At 47.1% G+C, this 19,856-nt stretch overlaps 1 protein-coding gene across 8 annotated transcripts in view; it reads right to left on the reverse strand.

Annotated features, from left to right (window-relative positions):
- Positions 1-6,121: 6,121 nt before the first annotated feature.
- Positions 6,122-19,856, reverse strand: part of brd4 (bromodomain containing 4) — a 31,491-nt gene continuing 17,756 nt past the window's right edge. For 3 of the 8 annotated variants that reach the window (XM_060036939.1, XM_060036912.1, XM_060036946.1), the window contains exons 5-19: positions 19,048-19,391; positions 18,171-18,551; positions 17,918-18,046; positions 17,418-17,651; positions 16,951-17,195; positions 15,504-15,850; positions 14,671-15,168; positions 13,445-14,497; positions 13,352-13,390; positions 13,117-13,223; positions 12,845-12,998; positions 12,581-12,711; positions 12,040-12,245; positions 11,263-11,539; positions 6,122-8,908 (exon numbers count right to left, since the gene is read on the reverse strand). In XM_060036939.1, coding sequence (XP_059892922.1) covers positions 8,840-8,908; positions 11,263-11,539; positions 12,040-12,245; positions 12,581-12,711; positions 12,845-12,998; positions 13,117-13,223; positions 13,352-13,390; positions 13,445-14,497; positions 14,671-15,168; positions 15,504-15,850; positions 16,951-17,195; positions 17,418-17,651; positions 17,918-18,046; positions 18,171-18,551; positions 19,048-19,391 — 4,214 coding nt within the window. In that variant the 3' untranslated portion in view covers positions 6,122-8,839. The remainder of the gene's footprint in view (positions 8,909-11,262; positions 11,540-12,039; positions 12,246-12,580; positions 12,712-12,844; positions 12,999-13,116; positions 13,224-13,351; positions 13,391-13,444; positions 14,498-14,670; positions 15,169-15,503; positions 15,851-16,950; positions 17,196-17,417; positions 17,652-17,917; positions 18,047-18,170; positions 18,552-19,047; positions 19,392-19,856) is intronic. The other 5 variants (XM_060036970.1, XM_060036953.1, XM_060036961.1 and 2 more) reach the window with 5 other exon arrangements.

The following is a 19,856-nucleotide window of genomic DNA, read 5'->3' on the forward strand; positions in this document are numbered from 1 at the left end:
GGGGTAACACTGTTGTTTTTTATTGGTCGTCATGACAAAAAACATAATGGGTAACACTGTTGTTTTTTATTGGTCGTCATGAAGAAAAACATAAGGGGTAACACTGTTGTTTTTTATTGGTCGTCATGAAAAAAAACATAAGGGGTAACACTGTCGTTTTTTATTGGTCGTCATGAAAAAAAACATAAGGGGTAACACTGTTGTTTTTTATTGGTCGTCATGAAAAATACAAAAGGGGTAACACTGTCGATATTTATCAAATAAAACATAGGGGGCAAAACTGTTGTTTTTCTTTGGTCGTCATGAAAAAAAACACAAGGGGTAACACTCGTTTTTATCAAATGAAACATTAGGGGTAACAATGTTGTTTTTTATCGGTCGTCATGAAAAAAACATAAGGGGTAACACTGTCGATATTTATCAATTAAAACATAGGGGGCAAAACTGTTGTTTTTCTTTGGTCGTCATGAAAAAAATCACAAAGGGTAACACTGTCGTTTTTATCAAATGAAACATTAGGGGTAACACTGTTGTTTTTTATTGGTCGTCATGAAAAACAACAAAAGGGGTAACACTGTCGTTTTTTATTGGTCGTCATTAAAAAAAACATAAGGGAAATAATAGAATTACACACATACATTTTAATGTCATGTATATCCTCTTTTTTTACGATTGATCATGTATTGTCATCGCCTCAGTGCTGCAGTGGAGTTTACTTTGCCTAACCCCCTGGAGACCGGGGTTCAAGTCCGGTTGATGTCATCTGTTGGAAGACTCATATCTCTATTTCATGCAAATTATAAAGTCAAGTATAACCTTTGTGAAGACGTTATCCGGTGATTCATGGTGCATTGTTATTGGTCATTAAGGAGCAGCTGGTGTATAGTGAGCGTTCTGGCACCGATTGGCTGCCGTGCATCACCCAAGTGGGTGCTACATATTGGTGGTGGTTAGTGAGGTCCCCCCTTCACTTTGGGCGTCTTTGAGTGTTATTAATTATTATTATTCTTCCTCGATATTTATCAAATAAAACATAGGGGGTGACACTGTTGTTTTTCTTTGGTCTTCATGAAAAAAAACACTGTCGATCTTTATCAAATAAAACATAGGGGGTAACACTGTCGTTTTTATCAAATGAAACATGAGGGGTGACACTGTCGTTTTTTATTGGTCGTCATGAAAAAAAACATAAGGGGTAACACTGTTGTTTTTTATTGGTCGTCATGAATAAAAACATAAGGGGTAACACTGTTCCTTTTTTTATTGGTCGTCATGAAAAAAAACATAAGGGGTAAGACTGCTGTTTTTTATTGGTCGTCATGAAAGAAAACATAAGGGGAGACACTGTTGTTTTTTATTGGTCGTCATGAATAAAAACATAAGGGGTAACACTGTTCCTTTTTTTATTGGTCGTCATGAAAAAAAACATAAGGGGTAAGACTGCTGTTTTTTATTGGTCGTCATGAAAGAAAACATAAGGGGTAACACTGTTGTTTTTTATTGGTCGTCATGAATAAAAACATAAGGGGTAACACTGTTCCTTTTTTTATTGGTCGTCATGAAAAAAAACATGAGGGGTAAGACTGCTGTTTTTTATTGGTCGTCATGAAAGAAAACATAAGGGGAGACACTGTTGTTTTTTATTGCTCGTCATGAAAAAAAACATAAGGGGTAACACTGTTGTTTTTTATTGGTCGTCATGACAAAAAACATAATGGGTAACACTGTTGTTTTTTCTTGGTCGTCATGAAAAAAAACATAAGGGGTAACACTGTTGTTTTTTATTGGTCGTCATGAATAAAAACATAAGGGGTAACACTGTTCCTTTTTTTATTGGTCGTCATGAAAAAAAACATAAGGGGTAAGACTGATGTTTTTTATTGGTCGTCATGAAAGAAAACATAAGGGGAGACACTGTTGTTTTTTATTGCTCGTCATGAAAAAAAACATAAGGGGTAACACTGTTGTTTTTTATTGGTCGTCATGACAAAAAACATAATGGGTAACACTGTTGTTTTTTATTGGTCGTCATGAAAAAAAACATAAGGGGTAACACTGTTGTTTTTTCTTGGTCGTCGTGAAAAAAAACATAAGGGGTAACACTGTCGTTTTTTATTGGTCGTCATGAAAAAAAACATAAGGGAAATAATAGAAATACACGCATACATTTTAATGTCATGTATATCCTCTTTTTTGACGATTGATCATTATGTATTGTCATCGCCTCAGTGGTGCAGTGGAGTTTACTCTGCCTAACCCCCTGGAGACCGGGGTTCAAGTCCGGTTGATGTCATCTGTTGGAAGACTCATATCTCTATTTCATGCAAATTATAAAGTCAAGTATAACCTTTGTGAAGACGTTATCCGGTGATTCATGGTGCATTGTTAAGTTCAGAGGTTAACACTCTAAACAGCTCATGTTCGGATCCCTGCAAAAACATAACACTGTCGATATTTATCAAATAAAACATAGGGGGTGACACTGTTGTTTTTCTTTGGTCTTCATGAAAAAAAACACTGTCGATCTTTATCAAATAAAACATAGGGGGTAACACTGTCGTTTTTATCAAATGAAACATGAGGGATGACACTGTCGTTTTTCGTTGGTAGTCACGAAAAAAACCATAAGGGGTAACACTGTTCCTTTTTTTATTGGTCGTCATGAAAAAAAACATAAGGGGTAACACTCTTGTTTTTTATTGGTCGTCATGAATAAAAACATAAGGGGTAACACTGTTCCTTTTTTTATTGGTCGTCATGAAAAAAAACATAAGGGGTAAGACTGCTGTTTTTTATTGGTCGTCATGAAAGAAAACATAAGGGGAGACACTGTTGTTTTTTATTGGTCGTCATGAATAAAAACATAAGGGGTAACACTGTTCCTTTTTTTATTGGTCGTCATGAAAAAAAACATAAGGGGTAAGACTGCTGTTTTTTATTGGTCGTCATGAAAGAAAACATAAGGGGTAACACTGTTGTTTTTTATTGGTCGTCATGAATAAAAACATAAGGGGTAACACTGTTCCTTTTTTTATTGGTCGTCATGAAAAAAACCATAAGGGGAGACACTGTTGTTTTTTATTGCTCGTCATGAAAAAAAACATAAGGGGTAACACTGTTGTTTTTTCTTGGTCGTCATGAAAAAAAACATAAGGGGTAACACTGTTGTTTTTTATTGGTCGTCATGGAAAATACAAAAGGGGTAACACTGTCGATATTTATCAAATAAAACATAGGGGGCAAAACTGTTGTTTTTCTTTGGTCGTCATGAAAAAAAACACAAGGGGTAACACTGTCGTTTTTATCAAATGAAACATTAGGGGTAACAATGTTGTTTTTTATCGGTCGTCATGAAAAAAACATAAGGGGTAACACTGTCGATATTTATCAATTAAAACATAGGGGGCAAAACTGTTGTTTTTCTTTGGTCGTCATGAAAAAAAACACAAAGGGTAACACTGTCGTTTATATCAAATGAAACATTAGGGGTAACAGTGTCGTTTTTTATCGGTCGTCATGAAAAAAAACATATGGGGTAACACTGTTGTTTTTTATTGGTCGTCATGAAAAAAAACATAAGGGGTAACACCGTTGTTTTTTATTGGTCGTCATGAAAAAAAACATATGGGGTAACACTGTTGTTTTTTATTGGTCGTCATGAAAGAAAACATAAGGGGAGACACTGTTGTTTTTTATTGCTCGTCATGAAAAAAAACATAAGGGGTAACACTGTTATTTTTTATTGGTCGTCATGACAAAAAACATAATGGGTAACACTGTTGTTTTTTATTGGTCGTCATGAAAAAAAACATAAGGGGTAACACTGTCGTTTTTTATTGGTCGTCATGAAAAATACAAAAGGGGTAACACTGTCGATATTTATCAAATAAAACATAGGGGGCAAAACTGTTGTTTTTCTTTGGTCGTCATGAAAAAAAACACAAGGGGTAACACTGTCGTTTTTATCAAATGAAACATTAGGGGTAACAATGTTGTTTTTTATCGGTCGTCATGAAAAAAACATAAGGGGTAACACTGTTGTTTTTATCAAATGAAACATTAGGGGTAACAGTGTCGTTTTTTATCGGTCGTCATGAAAAAAAACATATGGGGTAACACTGTTGTTTTTTATTGCTCGTCATGAAAAAAAACATACGGGGTAACACTGTTGTTTTTTATTGGTCGTCATGACAAAAAACATAATGGGTAACACTGTTGTTTTTTATTGGTCGTCATGAATAACAACACTGTTGTTTTTTATTGGTCATCATGAAAAAAAACGTGTAATGTCATCGCCTCAGTGGTGCAGTGGAGTTTACTCTGCCTAACCCCCTGGAGACCGGGGTTCAAGTCCGGTTGATGTCCTCTGTTGGTACACTCTTAGCTCTATTTCATGCGAATTATAAAGTCAAGTATAACCTTTGTGATGTTGTTATCCGGTGTCTTGATGGTGCATTGTTAAGTTCAGAGGTTAACACTCTTAACAGCTCATGTTCGGATCCCCGCAATAACATAACACTGTTGATATTTATCAAATAAAACCTAGGGTAACGCTGTTGTTTTTATCAAATGAAACATGAGGGGTTCCTTTTTTTATTGGTCGTCATGAATAAAAACACAAGGGGTAACACTGTTGTCTTTGTCAAATAAAATATAAGGGGTAACACTCTTGTTTTTCATCAGTCATCATGGGAAAAAACATGAGGGGTAACACTGTCGTTTTTATCAAATGAAACGTAAAAAAAACTGTCGTTTTTTATCTGTCGTCATGAAAAACCCATAAGGGATAACACTGTCGAAATGTATCGAATAAATCATAGGGGGTAACATCAGGGACGCGGGAAGTCAGTCCAAGGGGGGGGGGGGGGGGGTGCTGAGAGAGAGTCTTATATAATGACGTCATAATAAATGCTGCGCAACATCCATTGTTTACAGAGACGAGATGACGGGTGACGTCACATTCAGGGCTCCGCTCTGATAAACACTCTACTGGTGTGTAAAAAGAGTTCTGATTCAGGGCTCCGCTCTGATAAACACTCTACTGGTGTGTAAAACGAGTTCTGCCAACTAGCCACTGTTATTCACAAACGTCAGCAAGTAAACAATGTGGAAATTGGAGTCAACTTGGCTGATACTGTGCTGAATTTCACACACTAACAACATGCCGACAAGCTGTTGCGGTCCGGGATTATACACAGCGTTATAACAAGGATTCAGGAGGTTATTTCTAAAGATTTAAAAGGAAAGTGACAATAAAAGAAAGCCTTCATTTTCATCCAGAGTTACGAGTTGTCTGATATGAGGAAAGTGACGGTTTCTCCGTCGGGTAAACCGTCCGTCTTTGCTCTTTTTTTGCCAACCAGTTTACGTGCGGGATTCCAGAATCATAACGATAACATTCAACGTGTCTATTAATATGGCAGGAACATTTTACACCAGTTTTAGAATGTTCACTACAACAGATGTTGAACACCAACATGCTTATGTAAATCAGCATCGTACGATATCAGCTATCGACAGTTCTGCGATGTGCGTCATATCCTACGTCAGCCTACTCATGTTCTAAATAAAATGAAATGATAATATGATAAATATCATAAAAAGGGTGGATGTCAATAATTTAATGAAAAATCATGTTGTATGATAAAATTATAAAAAAAAGAAAAAAGTATAGATTTTTTTCAGAAAACCTTCTCACCTGCAGTTACAGCCAGATGCCGCCAGGGGGGGGGGGTGCTGCAGCACCCTAAGCACCCCCACTTCCCGCGTCCCTGCGATAGGACTAACTAGACGTTTTTAATAATTTGGGTCCTCTTAGTAGGCAACACTGTCTCTTAAGATTGTAAAGTTAATGTTTTAACGCAACATAGGACGGATTTTCTGCTTATAATCTCAGCATTTTTGTTAGACAGTGAGCGACCCTGGGGTTTGATTGCAGAACGGTATGACCTCTTCTCCGATGAGGTCAGATAGGCTGGTTTTCTAATGCAGTAGATGAAGAGGCAGATTGAACAACAACGAGCTGGTTTAGCTGTTAGGAACTTCCTTAAGTACTCTGCGACAAATCATTGACAAAAGCGAGTTTTCAAAAAACGACATTTAGGCGAAATATTTATTTCATTTTTTTATTTTTCTATAAAAGAGATGAGTTTATTCAAGGATCGTAAGAGATTGAATCAGAGACCTCGATAGACCACTCACAAAATACCAAACGAAAAAATAATAAAATCGAGGATAATGTCTCAAAACAGCCCCCCAGAAAAACAGAACAAATGTGATACAAATTAAAATACCTGAATAACACCGGGCTGCAGGCCTGCACATTCTCTGTAGAACTCATGGCACATGTCGTTCAACAACGTCAAACTCAATGGAAACGAAAATAAAAGCATTTCAAAGGAATGAAAAAAAAGTTACCTTTTTTATATATAAAAAAAAAAGTCTAATAATAAAAATTATATAATGCATATATATGGTGGACTTCAAAGAAATAAAAAAAGGTGACTTTAGCAGAGAAACAAGTTCTCCTGAAGCATCGTTTACTCTCCTTACCAATAGTTCCCTCATCTACAACAGTAAACATGGCTCCCTGCATCACAACCTAAAATAATGATACAACCACACAGGCATTCAATTATACACATTCACACATACAGACCTATACTTACAGTCAACGCTAATGTGGCAACTTGGAAACATCTACTGTAAAATTTTGCAATTGAACAAAATGAGAAAAAGAGTTGCCAGGTTTGTACACTCACTCGTAGAAGTCCCGCTAAAACTAGATTTTAAAACCTGAATATTGATAATGGGTAAAATATGTAAAAGGCTGAATTTAACTTTTTTTAATGAATTAATACACTCAAAATTGTTCCTCCTGATCAAATATTATGCAACCAAGTCCCTTCTCCCGTCTTCTTAGAACTTATGGGTAATAGAAGCCAACTAGAATCGCAATACAATACAGGCACTGGAGAAAAAACACCAGGAGACGAATTTAGAGAACGAGTCATTCAGATTAACAACCAAACCTTAATCCTACCGACGTCTCAGATAAAAGTATTAGAACGCACATCCACTATTATCCAACAAGAACAATTATACAAATCAAATAACTTTTTTTTTGACGTTTTCTGCATAACTTTTGCAATTGTTTACCGTGCTTTTTGTACTTGCAACAGAGTGCCTTTAAGTGAAGTAGAAGACATCTTGTAAAAAAAACAAAAACAAAAAATAAAATCACTGGGAGAGTTCTCGTCAACCACCGCCGCCACCGTTTCAACAGTTGCGAGTTGCTGTTGCCTATAAATTAAAGTCGTTCAGTGTCTATTATGGGAATTTGCACAAAGACTAAACTCTCTGCGTCCAGAATGCTTTGCATGGACCAGAGCACTGGTAAATCATGGCTAGTAAAAAGGGACATGGGCAACAACTTGGCCCCCCCCCCCCCCCCCCCCCGCCCAAACAACCTGGTTCAGTGGACGACAAATGTTTGTTGGTCGGTTGCGATGGTGGCGAAACTGTGCCCATTCTTACCGTTGCTATGGGTGATGGAGTTAAAAGTGGGAAAGTCGCTTCTTGCTGAAGAAGTTCAAGAACAGCCGCACTTAACCCCTCCTCCGTCTCCCGCCGTAGTTCCAAATGTACAATTAAACAAGGCATTAGGAAATAAAAAAGGTGAATCTTTCTTTGATAAATACTTGCTATTATAATGAGAATGCAGTTTTTTTGCTAGCTACCTACACATCTCAGGAAAAGGGCTTTATAATAAAAGGTATTAGGATGGGGGGGGGGGGGGTCGTTTGGCATAGACGCAGTTGGAGGAGTGTGTTGGTGAGGAGGATTAAAGGGAGCAAGGGGGAGAAATAGAGGGGACGGGAGGGGGGGGCTGGGGATAAAAATAACCGGTTCAATCGTAGCGTAAGAAAATACTTCTTTACAGTAGAGAGTACATGAAGAAAAAATTCCTGGCCGTATAACTGCCGTTATTGTGGGGTCTTTGTTTGTGTGTCCGGGCCCCGGAACATAGGCTCTTGTATAGGAAAAAGAGGTGTGTGTGTAAGGCAAACTGTACCTTCTCGGCTTGAGAAAATATACATGATATACAGTATGGAAGTTGCCCGCCTGCCCCCCCCCTCTACCTACCTACCCACCCATCCCGTGCCGAGTCACCGTCATTTCATGTGTGTCACCTACGACGAACCAAACACAAATAAAAACACACGCACACGCACAAAAAAAAAAAGGAAAAAAAAAAAAAAAAGTGTCTTTCTCCGCCACACCAGGCATGTGGCAGTTGAACAGAATGCCGCGGCACAGTCTGTCAGCACATTATCAGAGCATTTTCAGAGCGTCGTTTTTTTTTGTCTCCCCCCCTCCAAACCCCTTCTCCTTTTGGACCGTCAGCCCGGTCCGCCTGCGAGAGAAGACAAACCGTATCGGGATCCCCCCCCCCCCCCCCCCGAAGGGGCGCGGGCCAGGAAGTCTGCGGGCCAGGAAGTCCTTGAGGAAATGACATCAGCAACAATGGCGGTTATCCCGCGCCACCCTCCTACTGTCTTTTGTCACGAGGGCACCAGCAGCCGCACACATCTGTCCGCTCAGCTGTTGAAACCCGAAAAGTCTGTCTCAGCGGCCTAGGGCCCCCCCCTCTGCGTCCCACCTGTCCCTTTGTTGATGTTGTTGATGTTGTAACCCCCTCCACCGACGGACCGCTTTCTCCGCCCCGCCTCCACAGGAAGTCTCTGTCCCCCTTGTACTAGTTCCATTTTTTTGTAGTTGTTATTTTATTATTTTTTTCCTTTTTTGCAGTTAGGTTTCAATTGCTTTCTTTCATTCCTCAAAACAGATTCTCCTCAAAGATAGCCATTAGGTCACTTTGGAAATTCATGTCAATGGTGGCCGCCATCTGAAGAGAGAAAGAGAAGACAGAAATGTGTGAACACAGCGGAAAATGAGTACATTCGTTGACAGAGTTGGCGATTCGGGCGATCTTGAAAGTATCAACAGTATCCCCCCCCCACTCTCTTCAGGCCTCCCTCCAAAGCCACTTGACTAGCTCACTAGCCTTAGCAATGGGGCTGCACAGCCTGGTGGAAGACTCTGGCCGTGCGCAGTGAGAGCACAGGCAGAGTACGTGCGTTCGGCCAGCCAGGTAGGTCCACCGCAGTGGCTGGCGATGGGACGAGATTAGATCGTCAACAATAAAACGCTGACATGTTCTGCCAAGCCCTGCTTTAACAGGAAGATTGTTCGTATCGTGTTACAGTGCGCATGTTGCAAGTACAGTGCGTCTATCAGTTAAAGGCTCTATGACTCGTGCACGCATCCAAAAGGTGTTATCTCGGCCAAATCTTAAAAACACATTGCAATAAGGGTTGGGCTTCTCGGACACCTATAATATATCGCAACATCGCAAGTATGTGGATGATGAGGTTTAAGCTTCTTGGAAATACATGCACGATGTTCACATCTGATCATGACAAAAAAAATTCACTGATAAAGAGAACGTGGTAGACTGATTACACATTTTTAATAAAAGCCAATTCTGGTGTTCTATCGAAAAAAAAACGGGCACTATTACATTGAGAAAAGCAGCTAGAATGCACTAGCGAGTACGAACCGAGAGAATCATTTTCACCAGCACGAGTGGGTTGCGTAATCCCTGCCTATGACTTGTGTTTTTGTGGTGATACAATAACACAACTTTAATTGGAGATTGACAGGTGGACTCAGCCATCCGTGCCACCGTGATTCTAGCAGTGTCAACTGCCGGAACCTGACCTGGCTTTGGCCTCTATTTTTGCCCCGCTTTAACACAATCCAGCGTTTCAGTTTTCAGTTCACACCACTAGACTTGGGCTGCGGATTTAGGACAGACAATTGTCATTTGTTGTTCATAGAACAAGTAACAAGTAGTAAGGAGGGAGGCTATGCTGAGTCCAGGTGAACTCTATAGCCTATCTGTAAGCGAAATGCAATGGATGTCGGCCTATAAGAATCTGCTGTAGGAACCCCCTGCATGTTCCCTGTACAGGGATTCGCCGTGATATCTGTATCTTGGCATACAAAGATTCCGACGAGTTGTTTATGTCCAAATTCATAATTGCGTGTCCAGAAGGGGAGTTTGCTTGGTAAGCATTAGCTTCCCGTTAGCCACTTCCATTGATTTGCAGAGTTACCGCAACCCAGCTCCCGTTCATGACGAGTGGAATACACCTTTAATCCCCGTCCAAAGATTTCCAATGTGTTCCGAAGGGTTGCTGCGTCCCTAACGGGCGCCAGTAACACCACAAGATTGTAGCCGGTAATTCTGCACTATTTTTGGCACTGTGATGCGCCTCTGAAAGGTAGCTCTCTGCGCCGACGACCCCGCCAGAGGAAGCTGATAATAGAATTGGGCATCACAGGTAGCCTTATAAACACAGCGCTGAAAATATAGCCTAATGATCTATGCGTTTGTAGACAAACACTGATCTTTTTGGAACACCATGGACCTTTATTTAATAATCAACTTTGTATTCCCCATCACATGAACAAGTCAATAAAATGGGCTAACTGAAAGCAACTCCCTTTCTGGTCGCACACTGAGGAATTTGGAATTTGCACAGGCAAACACAATTTACTGGAATCTAAGTGTTTCCCACTTGAAAAACCGTGTGTCCATGAGCAACAATAGTGTAAATAGCAACATGAATGTGTGCATGTGCTCACGCCTGCCATGCCGCTTAAGAACCAGCAGGTGTCAAATGAAAACAACACCATAATGAGGCATTACAAAATGATGTCCTCATCTGAACTCTGTGGCTCACAGAAATGACACCAAGCAATAACCCGGGGGTCACATCCTACTAAAATTAACCAAGCTCCCATTTCTACACTTTTCCTCTAACAAATATTGAAGGCATCCTATTTAAACATTAGATGAAAAAAATAAATCACACATTAAAAATGCTGTTAATTGGTTTGGTGAAAGCCGATAAGAAATAGCCTTCTTTCGCTCTTAAAAGCTCATCTCAAGACCTTTCTGTTTCAAGAACACTCCTCTTCCACCACTGCATAGACCCTCCGTCTATATCATTTATTTGTATTTGTGTTGTTAAACTCTTTGTTGTACTATCTTGCTCCACGTGTGCTCATGAATCTGTAAAGCGACCCCGAGTGTGAGAAAGTTGCTTTATAAAACGTGTTTTTATTATTATTATTATAATAGCCATCAGAAACATAGCGTTCCAGCGGAGGAAACAGGGGGAAAGTGCTCACGGCTTCTCTCCTCCGGCGCTCCTGCTCCCGACGGCGCGCCAGCTCCCTCTGCTGGTCCATGGGGTTGTGTGCAGCGGGCTGGGGGGGCGTGGGCGGCTGCTGGACGGCCTGCTGGACGGGGGCGGGCTGGGGCTCAGGCTGCTGCTGCTGCGGCGGCGGCGGCGGCAGCGGCTGCTGCAGCTGGGGTGGGGGCTGCATGTGCTGCTGCTCCTGCCGCCTGCGGGGCTCCTCGTGGACCCTGCGGGGGGCCTCCATCACCTCCTCCTCGTCTCGACCCCTGCACGGGTGGGGAGGGGGGGACAAACCCAAACAATCCATCCATCATTGCTCCCGTCAGTGGAAACACTTGGTGCGGTCCAAGAGGAATGTTGATGCGGTAGGCTGTTGGCCTACAGGCACAGTTGGCTGTCTCACCACTTGCGGATCATTTCGTCTTCAGGAGGCCTACAGGTAGACTGCGCACATGTGTGGTCGGAGCCCAGAGCCCAAACAAACACCCTAACCCACTAAACCAGCCTCCTCTTCATAGACTACAGATTGCACCGTTCAAGGTTCCCGTGGATTTTGTTCCAATCCCCTTGTTTTCGTTTTACACCGGGCAACAAAATAAATATCGTTCGATCCAATATAACACCCTGCCAACATAGTTCAATGAACTTGTCCGTCGTGTTTGTTCAAACGCACTCCTGACTATAGGCACAAACTGCTGTGTGGAATGAGACATTGGTCCGGGCACGGTTCGCACCGGAGCAGTGGAGCGGGGAGGTCTCGTCTTACCGCAGCTTCTCCTGTTCCCTGCGTATGCGGTCCTTCTCCGCCTGCTCCGCCTGAGCCTTCAGGGCCTTCTCGCGCTCCTCCTTCTCCCGCAGTGCCCGGCGGAACTGCTCGAAGCTGTCGCTCGACGACTTCAGCGCCGACGACGGCGCCGACGTGGCCTTCTGCGCCAGGCTGGCCCACGAGCCCATGTTCTTCAGCTTCACCTCCTGAGGCGAGAGAGAGGCAGAGGAGTGGAAAGGGGAGAGGCGAGAATTACAGCAAAGTAAACATGGCAAAGGGAACGGCAGGAGAACACATGACAGACACTCGATCACAACGGGCTATAAATCAAATGAGGAGACCGGCATGTAATACTGGCCCCCCCTCCCAGTGCTTAAAGCTATTGGTTTTGATACCCAATGTACGCAGCCTAGCAAAAACGCTTAACAAGTACATGCACGTTGACGACATGTATCCAATCCGAGTCCAGGTCGGTTAGGAGAAAAGCATCTGCTTAATAACTACATGGTGAAACAAAATGAAGAGACGATTCTGAACGCACCTGTACCTTTTTGGGGGCCACTGGCGCCTTGGACTCCTGCCTGAACTTCTCTTTGTCCTGCAGAGAGGGTGGGGGTCCACTGGACTCAGAGGAGCGTATGACAGGCCGCGAGCTGTCCATGGACTTCACATCTGCTCCACAAACACACAAACACGAGACACTTAGTAGCCGAAGGTGTCCGGGTCTTTTCACACCATGAAAAGAGCGAGGGCGGGGGACTAGAGGCCGGGCAGGGGACCAGATCGAGGAGGGCTCGGTGCTCACTCTGTTGGCCGTGGCCTGCTATGGAGGGCTTGCTGTCGGGGTGTTTGTGATGGTCTGGCCTCATGGCAGGGTTGAAGGGCTCCCCTCTCATGACGGGCGAGGGAGCTAGCCGCTCCTCCTTTGGTCCAGCGTGGCTTACAGGTACCCTCTGCTGCTACCAGAGAGAACGAAAAGGGGTCTTAGGCTCGGAGTCCTGTACACACACACACACACACACGAGACGCTGGCTGACATGCCGGGAACCGTGCCATGTACCTGAACAGTTGGCTCACCTTTTTGGGCTGCATGCTGTGAGGTGGAGACTGGTGGACTACGGGTGGATATTGCGGCAGCTGTGGGGAATGCATCATGAGGGGCGACGGGTTGTCGCGGTGGTGGCCTGTCCCAACACAAGACAAGGTTCTCTTTGAAACACAGGAGTCCATAGTATCCTAACACCCACCAAGGGTTCTTTACGGATTACAGACGGTAGGCGGCGGGCGCAGGCATTGACTTCTCGTCCCTCACCTGCATTGTAATGGTCGGCCTTGATCTGTCGTGGGGAGGGCAGCTGCTGCTGCTGCTGCTGCTGCTGCTGCTGCTGCTGCTGCTGCTGCTGCTGCTGCTGCTGCTGCTGCTGATGGATGATGTTATGCTGAGGTTTGGCCGACAGCCCCGGCACTTTGTGTTGGGAGCTCTGGGGCCCGGCGGCCTGTCCAGGGCCCTGCTGGTAGCCCATCTGCTGCTGCTGCTGCTGCGTCTGCTGGGTGTGCTGCATGTGGCGCGCCTGGTGCATGGGCATCTGCTGGGGCTTGGCCTGGTGCGACGGGGCCGGGGGGGCCTGAGCCTGGACCGAGAGCTCTGGCGGGGCCAGCGACGCCTGGGACGCCAGCTGAGACTGAACCTGGACAGACTGCATCAGGGGCTGGGCCGACAGCTGCTGAACCGGCTGCTGCTGCTGCTGCTGCTGCTGCTGTTGCTGCTGCTGCTGCTGTTGTTGCTGCTGTTGCTGCTGCAGCTGTTGTTGCTGCTGCTGCAGCTGTTGTTGCTGCTGCTGCTGCTGCTGCTGCTGCTGCTGCTGCTGCTGCTGCTGCTGCTGCTGCCGGGCCTGTGCCTGGAGGGACTGCATGAGCTGCTGGGGCTGCTGGGGCTGCCGCCCCTGCTGCAGCTGCTGCAGGTACAGGTGCATTTGGCTGAGGGGCATCGTCGGCCCGGGCTCCTCGTCGTCCTCCTCCAGCAGCATCTGGGGGGGCTGGGAGGAGAGCAGGCCCTGCGGGGTGAGGGTGGGCGGGGACAGGGACAGGGGCCGCTGGTGGAGGGGCTGGGGGGGGTGCAGGATGTGCGGCGGGAGTTGGTGTTGTTGGTGCTGCTGCTGCTGCTGCTGCGGCGGCGGCGGCGGCGGCGCCGGGGCCGAGGACTGGGGCTGCAGCTGCTGCGGGGGCTGCTGCTGCTGCTGCTGCTGCTGCTGCTGCTGCTGCTGCTGGGGGGCTGGGGGCGGCTGGGGGTGCTGTGGGACGGGCATGGCGGGTTGGGGCTGGGGCGGGGCTACGGCCTGCTGCTGCTGCAGCTGCTGCTGCTGCTGCTGCTGCTGCTGCTGCAGCGGGGGCTTGGCCGGCATGGCGGCCGCCTTGTGGCTGGGCCGGGAGGGCTGCTGGGGCATGGCGTTGTGCAGGGCTGAGGATTCAACAGGGACACACACAGAGAGGAGGGAACGCCGGGTTAGAGTCGGGGCTAGACGGAGCGTTTATCAATACGTCGTCAGGGGGCGGGAACCCCCCCCCCCCCCCCCCGCTGCAGCTACTGGGCACAGGTGAGCGACACAGGGCGACCGGGCGGAGTGAACGTACACGGGGTCTCACCTGCGGGCGTGAGCGCCGGATGCTGGTTGAGGAAGGGGTGCGTCTCCGGGGACGCGGGGCCGGCGGCCGGGTGGGCGTTGTGTTGAGGGGCCGCGGGCGAGGCGGCGTTGCCGGCGTGATGGGGGAGATGCATGAGGGGCTGGCCGAAGTGGGGCAACGGGTCGAAGCTGTTCTCCAGCATCTGCGAGGACTCCAGGGCGGCGACGGGGCCCGGCATGAAGCCGGGGGCCGGGGCTTGCGGCGGCGGCTGGGGCTTCATGTGGATGGTGGCCTGGAGGCCGGGGGCCTGGGACGTGAGGCCAGGGGGTCCGCTGTGCACGTGCGGGTGGCTCTTCTTCCCGTCCTTCACTGACTGGCTCTTCTTCTTCTGCAGCTTGGGGATCAGGCCGGTCACCTCCGCCTCGCTGTCTGAGCTGGAGCCGCTGCTCTCCGAGGAGGAGCCCGCCTTCTTGGAGGCGACCATCAGGGCCTCCGCCGGTTTCTCCACTGAGGAAGGGAACACACCCACGTCATGAGCTCCAGAAGGTCACGTTCAAACATGACCCATCGCCTCAACGGCCTCATGCATGCATGTGTGAGCAGGGAATGGAAATACCTACTGTGTGAATGCAATAATGAATGGAATACCTATGAATGGAATAACGTTTTCTGAATAATTTCTAATGTTCTGATGATGTTTATAATGATTTACTGCTTTTAGATTATCATTGTTAAGCGAATTACGATTCTGTCATTTTGGTGACAGCCAACGGCGGTCTTTTTAAAAACAATAACAATAAATGACAAGACAACGGCGAGCTCCTCGCAGAGCGCCCGCTCACCTGAAACCTTCTTCTTCTTGCGGAGGCAGGTGGACACGTATCGCTCCAGCTCCCGCAGCGTGGACGGCTTCAGCGTCTCGAAGTCGATCTCGATCTCGTCCGGGTTGGAGTTCTTGAGCGAGGGCTCGCGGGACTGGATGATGTGGACCACGCGGCCCAGCTTGTCGCCCGGCAGCTTGTTGATGTCCAGGCTGAGCTGCCGCTTCTCCTCGTAGGACATGGGCTTGCACTTCTCCCACGTGGCCGACGAGCCGGCCGACATGGCCATGGCCGTGGCCGGCTCGTCCTCCAGGCTGGGGGTGGGTAGCAAGGTGGGCGGGTGGCTGTTCTTGACGCCGTCCTTCTTACTGCAAGAGTCACACACCGAAGAATAGGGGCGTTAGATACTTTATAAAATAGAAGTCATACTGTTGATACTGTCCGTTTTGTTTGTCCCGTTAGTCTTTACTTTAGCATCTATCTTTGCTTCTATTAGTATTTTGTATTTATATTGTATTGTATCTCATCCTGTGTTTGCCACTGCTTCTGGGCTTTTGTAACAAAGGAATTTCCCTTCCGGGGATTAATAAAGTTGTTATCTATCTTTCTTAAGGGAGGGTTCCTCTGGAAGCTGGTTTAAGATGTAGGCAAGTGGCCGTCTGTTTGTGAGGCCCTTGGGGAACTGACTAATGTGTAGTTCATCTAATGGCCTATAGGTGGCTTGCGGTGGTTGGATGCAACAAGACCGGGCACAATTCTAAGTCACTCTGAAAATTGGGATTTCATTCTCTTAATATAAAGCGGATACATTTCTTTGTTTGGTTATAATCTCAGTGGCTAGTTCTCAATATACTCTCAATATTATTAATATTGAGAGGTCCCAGACAGTTTTATTTCAGTGACGAGTTATTGTTTTAATATGAATTAGTTTTGGCCATAGTCCACTGCTTCGTGGACATTCAATTCCTGCCATCAATGTGCGTAATGGCAGCGCTTATTAAATGAAAACGAAGTCACGGAAGCTACGGCCTAATTCTTTAGTCTATAGATGCAGGTAAAAAGGATAGCTGAGGTGACGTGAAACCCCGAAATCCCAAATGCTTTTTAAAAATCTATGAATTAAATGAATTAAAAATCTATGAATACCGGGTTCAGCGTTTCTGTAATTGTGTGCAGTTATTCATCACTGTGATTCCTGCAAGGACTCGAGTTTAAACCGTTTACACTCACATGGTACAGTGCCAAACGCTTTCATCCCCCCCATCATTTAATAACGTTAAGAGATCCCTCTTTAAACACGACCCAATAACCTGATAATCTAGAAATGCGTCATACTTCAGAAGGAGCAGTGGTTCTTCCTCGTCTTTCTAGTATGCAAAGTAGCTATAAGTGCGGTGCCAACTGCATCCTGCCACAACAATATATTAGTGTCCCCCAGCTCCAGTGCACCACAGCAGCCCGGACCGACCTGGGCTTCTTCTTGGGCAGCAGGTCCTTGCTGCTACTGTGGCTGGTCTTGACCTTCTTGGGGAGCTGCAGCACCGGCATGGGCTCCTGGATCTCGTCCACCAGGGCCGTCATCAGGCCTCCCTTCTTCTTATGCTTCTCCTTCTTCTTCTCCTTCTTCTCTTTTTCCTTCTCCTTCTCCTTCCTCTTGGGCTTGGTGGCCTGCGGCTGGGAGAGGGCGGCCAGCTGCTCGTGGACCGCCTTCAGCTGTAGCACAGAGACGAGCCGCTTTATGGTGAAACCGGCACAGAATGACTGAGACAGACTTCGGACAATCATAATGGAGACGCTTCATTTTGAGGAAGACTGCGACCTTAAAGGTGCTTTGACTACCGAGGACATGTGCGTTCGCTGCTTAAAAGAAGCAAAACGACGTCCCTGAATGAATAAACTACAGCCCCACCCCTCCAGCTCCCAACGACCACACACCTGCTCCTGGAGCTCGGCCAGCCGCTGGGCCCGCTCCTCCTCAGAGTCGTCCGTGGAGGAGGAGGAGGAGGAGGAGCTGGAGCTGGAGCTGTCGGAGGAGGAGCCGATGCGGCCCAGCGGGGGCTGGGGCTTGACGGGGGCGGGGTGGTGCAGCAGCGTGGGGGGCGGCGGCACCGCCATCGGTTTCATGTCCAGCTCATCCGGCATCTTGGCGAAGCGCATCTCAAACACGTCCTGTGGGGTCCAGCAAGAGACCATTTAGCTTTTCTTTCTTTTTTTAAATCACAAAACTTTTATATGACCACAGATGAAAATGTTTGATTCTAAACTTGGCATACATGTAGAGGTGAGAGATATGTAAAGGGGGGGGGGAGATATGTTAAGGGGTGAGAGATGTGTTAAGGGGTGAGAGATGTGTTAAGGCGTGAGCGACATGTTAGGATAGGCATGAGAAAGTTTAGGAGTCGACATGTTTAGAGTTTGATGGAGAGTCCCTGTACCTGTAGCTTGCGTGCCATGCCCACAACTTCGTGGTCGGGGGGGTTGTACTTGTAACAGTTTGAAAACATTAACCGCACGTCCGCAGCAAACTCCTGGGCTTCCCGGTATTGCCTGTTCTCCAGCTTGGCCTGGGGAGCACGTTGTTAACAATTAGCGTCGCCCACATTCCTCCCGTTCGTTACACTGACTCAACAGCCACGTGACAGCCACAGTTTTGCCGCAAACCGCAAAACACAACACGATCACACACACCTTGATGCTGCTGAGGTCCATGGGGTGTTTGATGATCTCGTGGTAGTCGTGGAGCCGCAGCGCGTTCACGTCCACGGGCTTGTAGAAGGGCCAGGCGTAGGCCGTGTGCTTCTTTGAGAGCATCTCTCTCACCAGGCTGCCGCAGTAGCCCAGCTGGTCCTGGGGCTTGGGGCTGAGCCCGCCGCCGCTGGCCCCCGTACCCATGGCTACGTGGTGCTGGGAGTCGGGCGCCTCTTTCTTGATGACTTTGTTGGGCCGCACGCCCTCCCGCCTGGGCAACGTCTTGCCCGACTTGGACTCGGCCGCCGGCGACGACTCGCTCATCTGGTCGTTGGCCGTGGGCGTTGTGGTGTCCGCTTTCCTCTTCTGGCTCTTTCTCGGCTGGACGGCGACAGGAGAGAGCGTTGGAGATAATGAGACACCGTGGTGGCACAGCGTGGCCGAGCATGTCGAAGCACAACAACACTGCGAGACTAATTGTAAGCTATATCTCTGCAAAGACGGGGGGAGAAAAGTCTGACACATTCCGTCTCAGATAATGAGGCTGTAGTACAGCGTATCAGATACTCTGCCGCAACACCCTAATGTCCCATCTGGGATTAATAAGGTACATCCAGTGTTTCCCCCACCACTGTATGGTTAAGGCGGCCGCCTTAACAACAATAGGGCCCCGCCTTGACTACCACTGTAAAACACTGTAAATTAAATAATATAATTATTATTATTTTTATTTTATTTTTTATTATTATGCATCAGCAAAGGACAAAAACTCCCGTAGGTACGTTTTTTACTTTGTACACCCCCCCCCCGCCCGCCCCCCCCCTGCTCCATGACCACCTTGACTAAGATATTTTCCGCCTCTGTAAGCTCGACTCACTTTGATCATCGGCGGGAGGTTGTTCTGCAGCATGGGGGCCGTGCTCTGGATGGCCAGAGGCGGGAGGGTGGTGTGGGTGGGGGCCGGCAAGAGGGGCATGACGTGTGCTTGAGGGATGCAGTCCATGGGGGCCATGGAGTAGGGGGCTCCCAGCTGGGGCGCGTGGCTGGGTAACGTAGGGGGCACGCGGGGCGGGAGGGCCTGCATCATAGGCTGGGGAGGTAGCGACGGGGGGCCCTGCATCGGCCCCCGGGTCTGAGGCGGAGCGGAGAGGTTTGACAGGCCACGTGTGTGAGGGGTCGTGTTCGGTGAATCCACCAGGGGCCCCGGCTTCATGCTCATACCTGGTGGAGAGACACAAAGAGAGGTGGGTGTTATTAACGCTCTGAACGCGCCATCCATTACTATGGCATGAGCGCAAAGACGCTCACAGCGCTTCCTACCTTTCTCTCTGGCCTATTTGAATAAAACCCAGGGGATCTATGGTCTATAAGGACTGTATAGTGAAGCACCATCCCAGGCTCTGTTGCGACTGCATGGTCTACAAGTTTGTCGCCCACTAGTTTGCCCTAACCCCAAATCCAAGAACAACATCTTTCTTAACTTCAGGCCAAAGAAATCGGTCCCTTTCAACTACAGCCAACAGAGCTAGGGGTCAATCTTATCCCACATTATTTTCTCGACTTGCATGCGGCCAGTCGCATCGGTTGTATATCCTACAATTTTTACATCCACAACACTCCGCTGAATGAATAAGTAATTCCAGACGATTTCAGCAACCTAGCCACTCTCCAACCTGTTTAGCCTCT

Source organism: Gadus macrocephalus, chromosome 2, assembly GCF_031168955.1.
Source record: "Gadus macrocephalus chromosome 2, ASM3116895v1".
Lineage (NCBI taxonomy): Eukaryota > Metazoa > Chordata > Actinopteri > Gadiformes > Gadidae > Gadus > Gadus macrocephalus.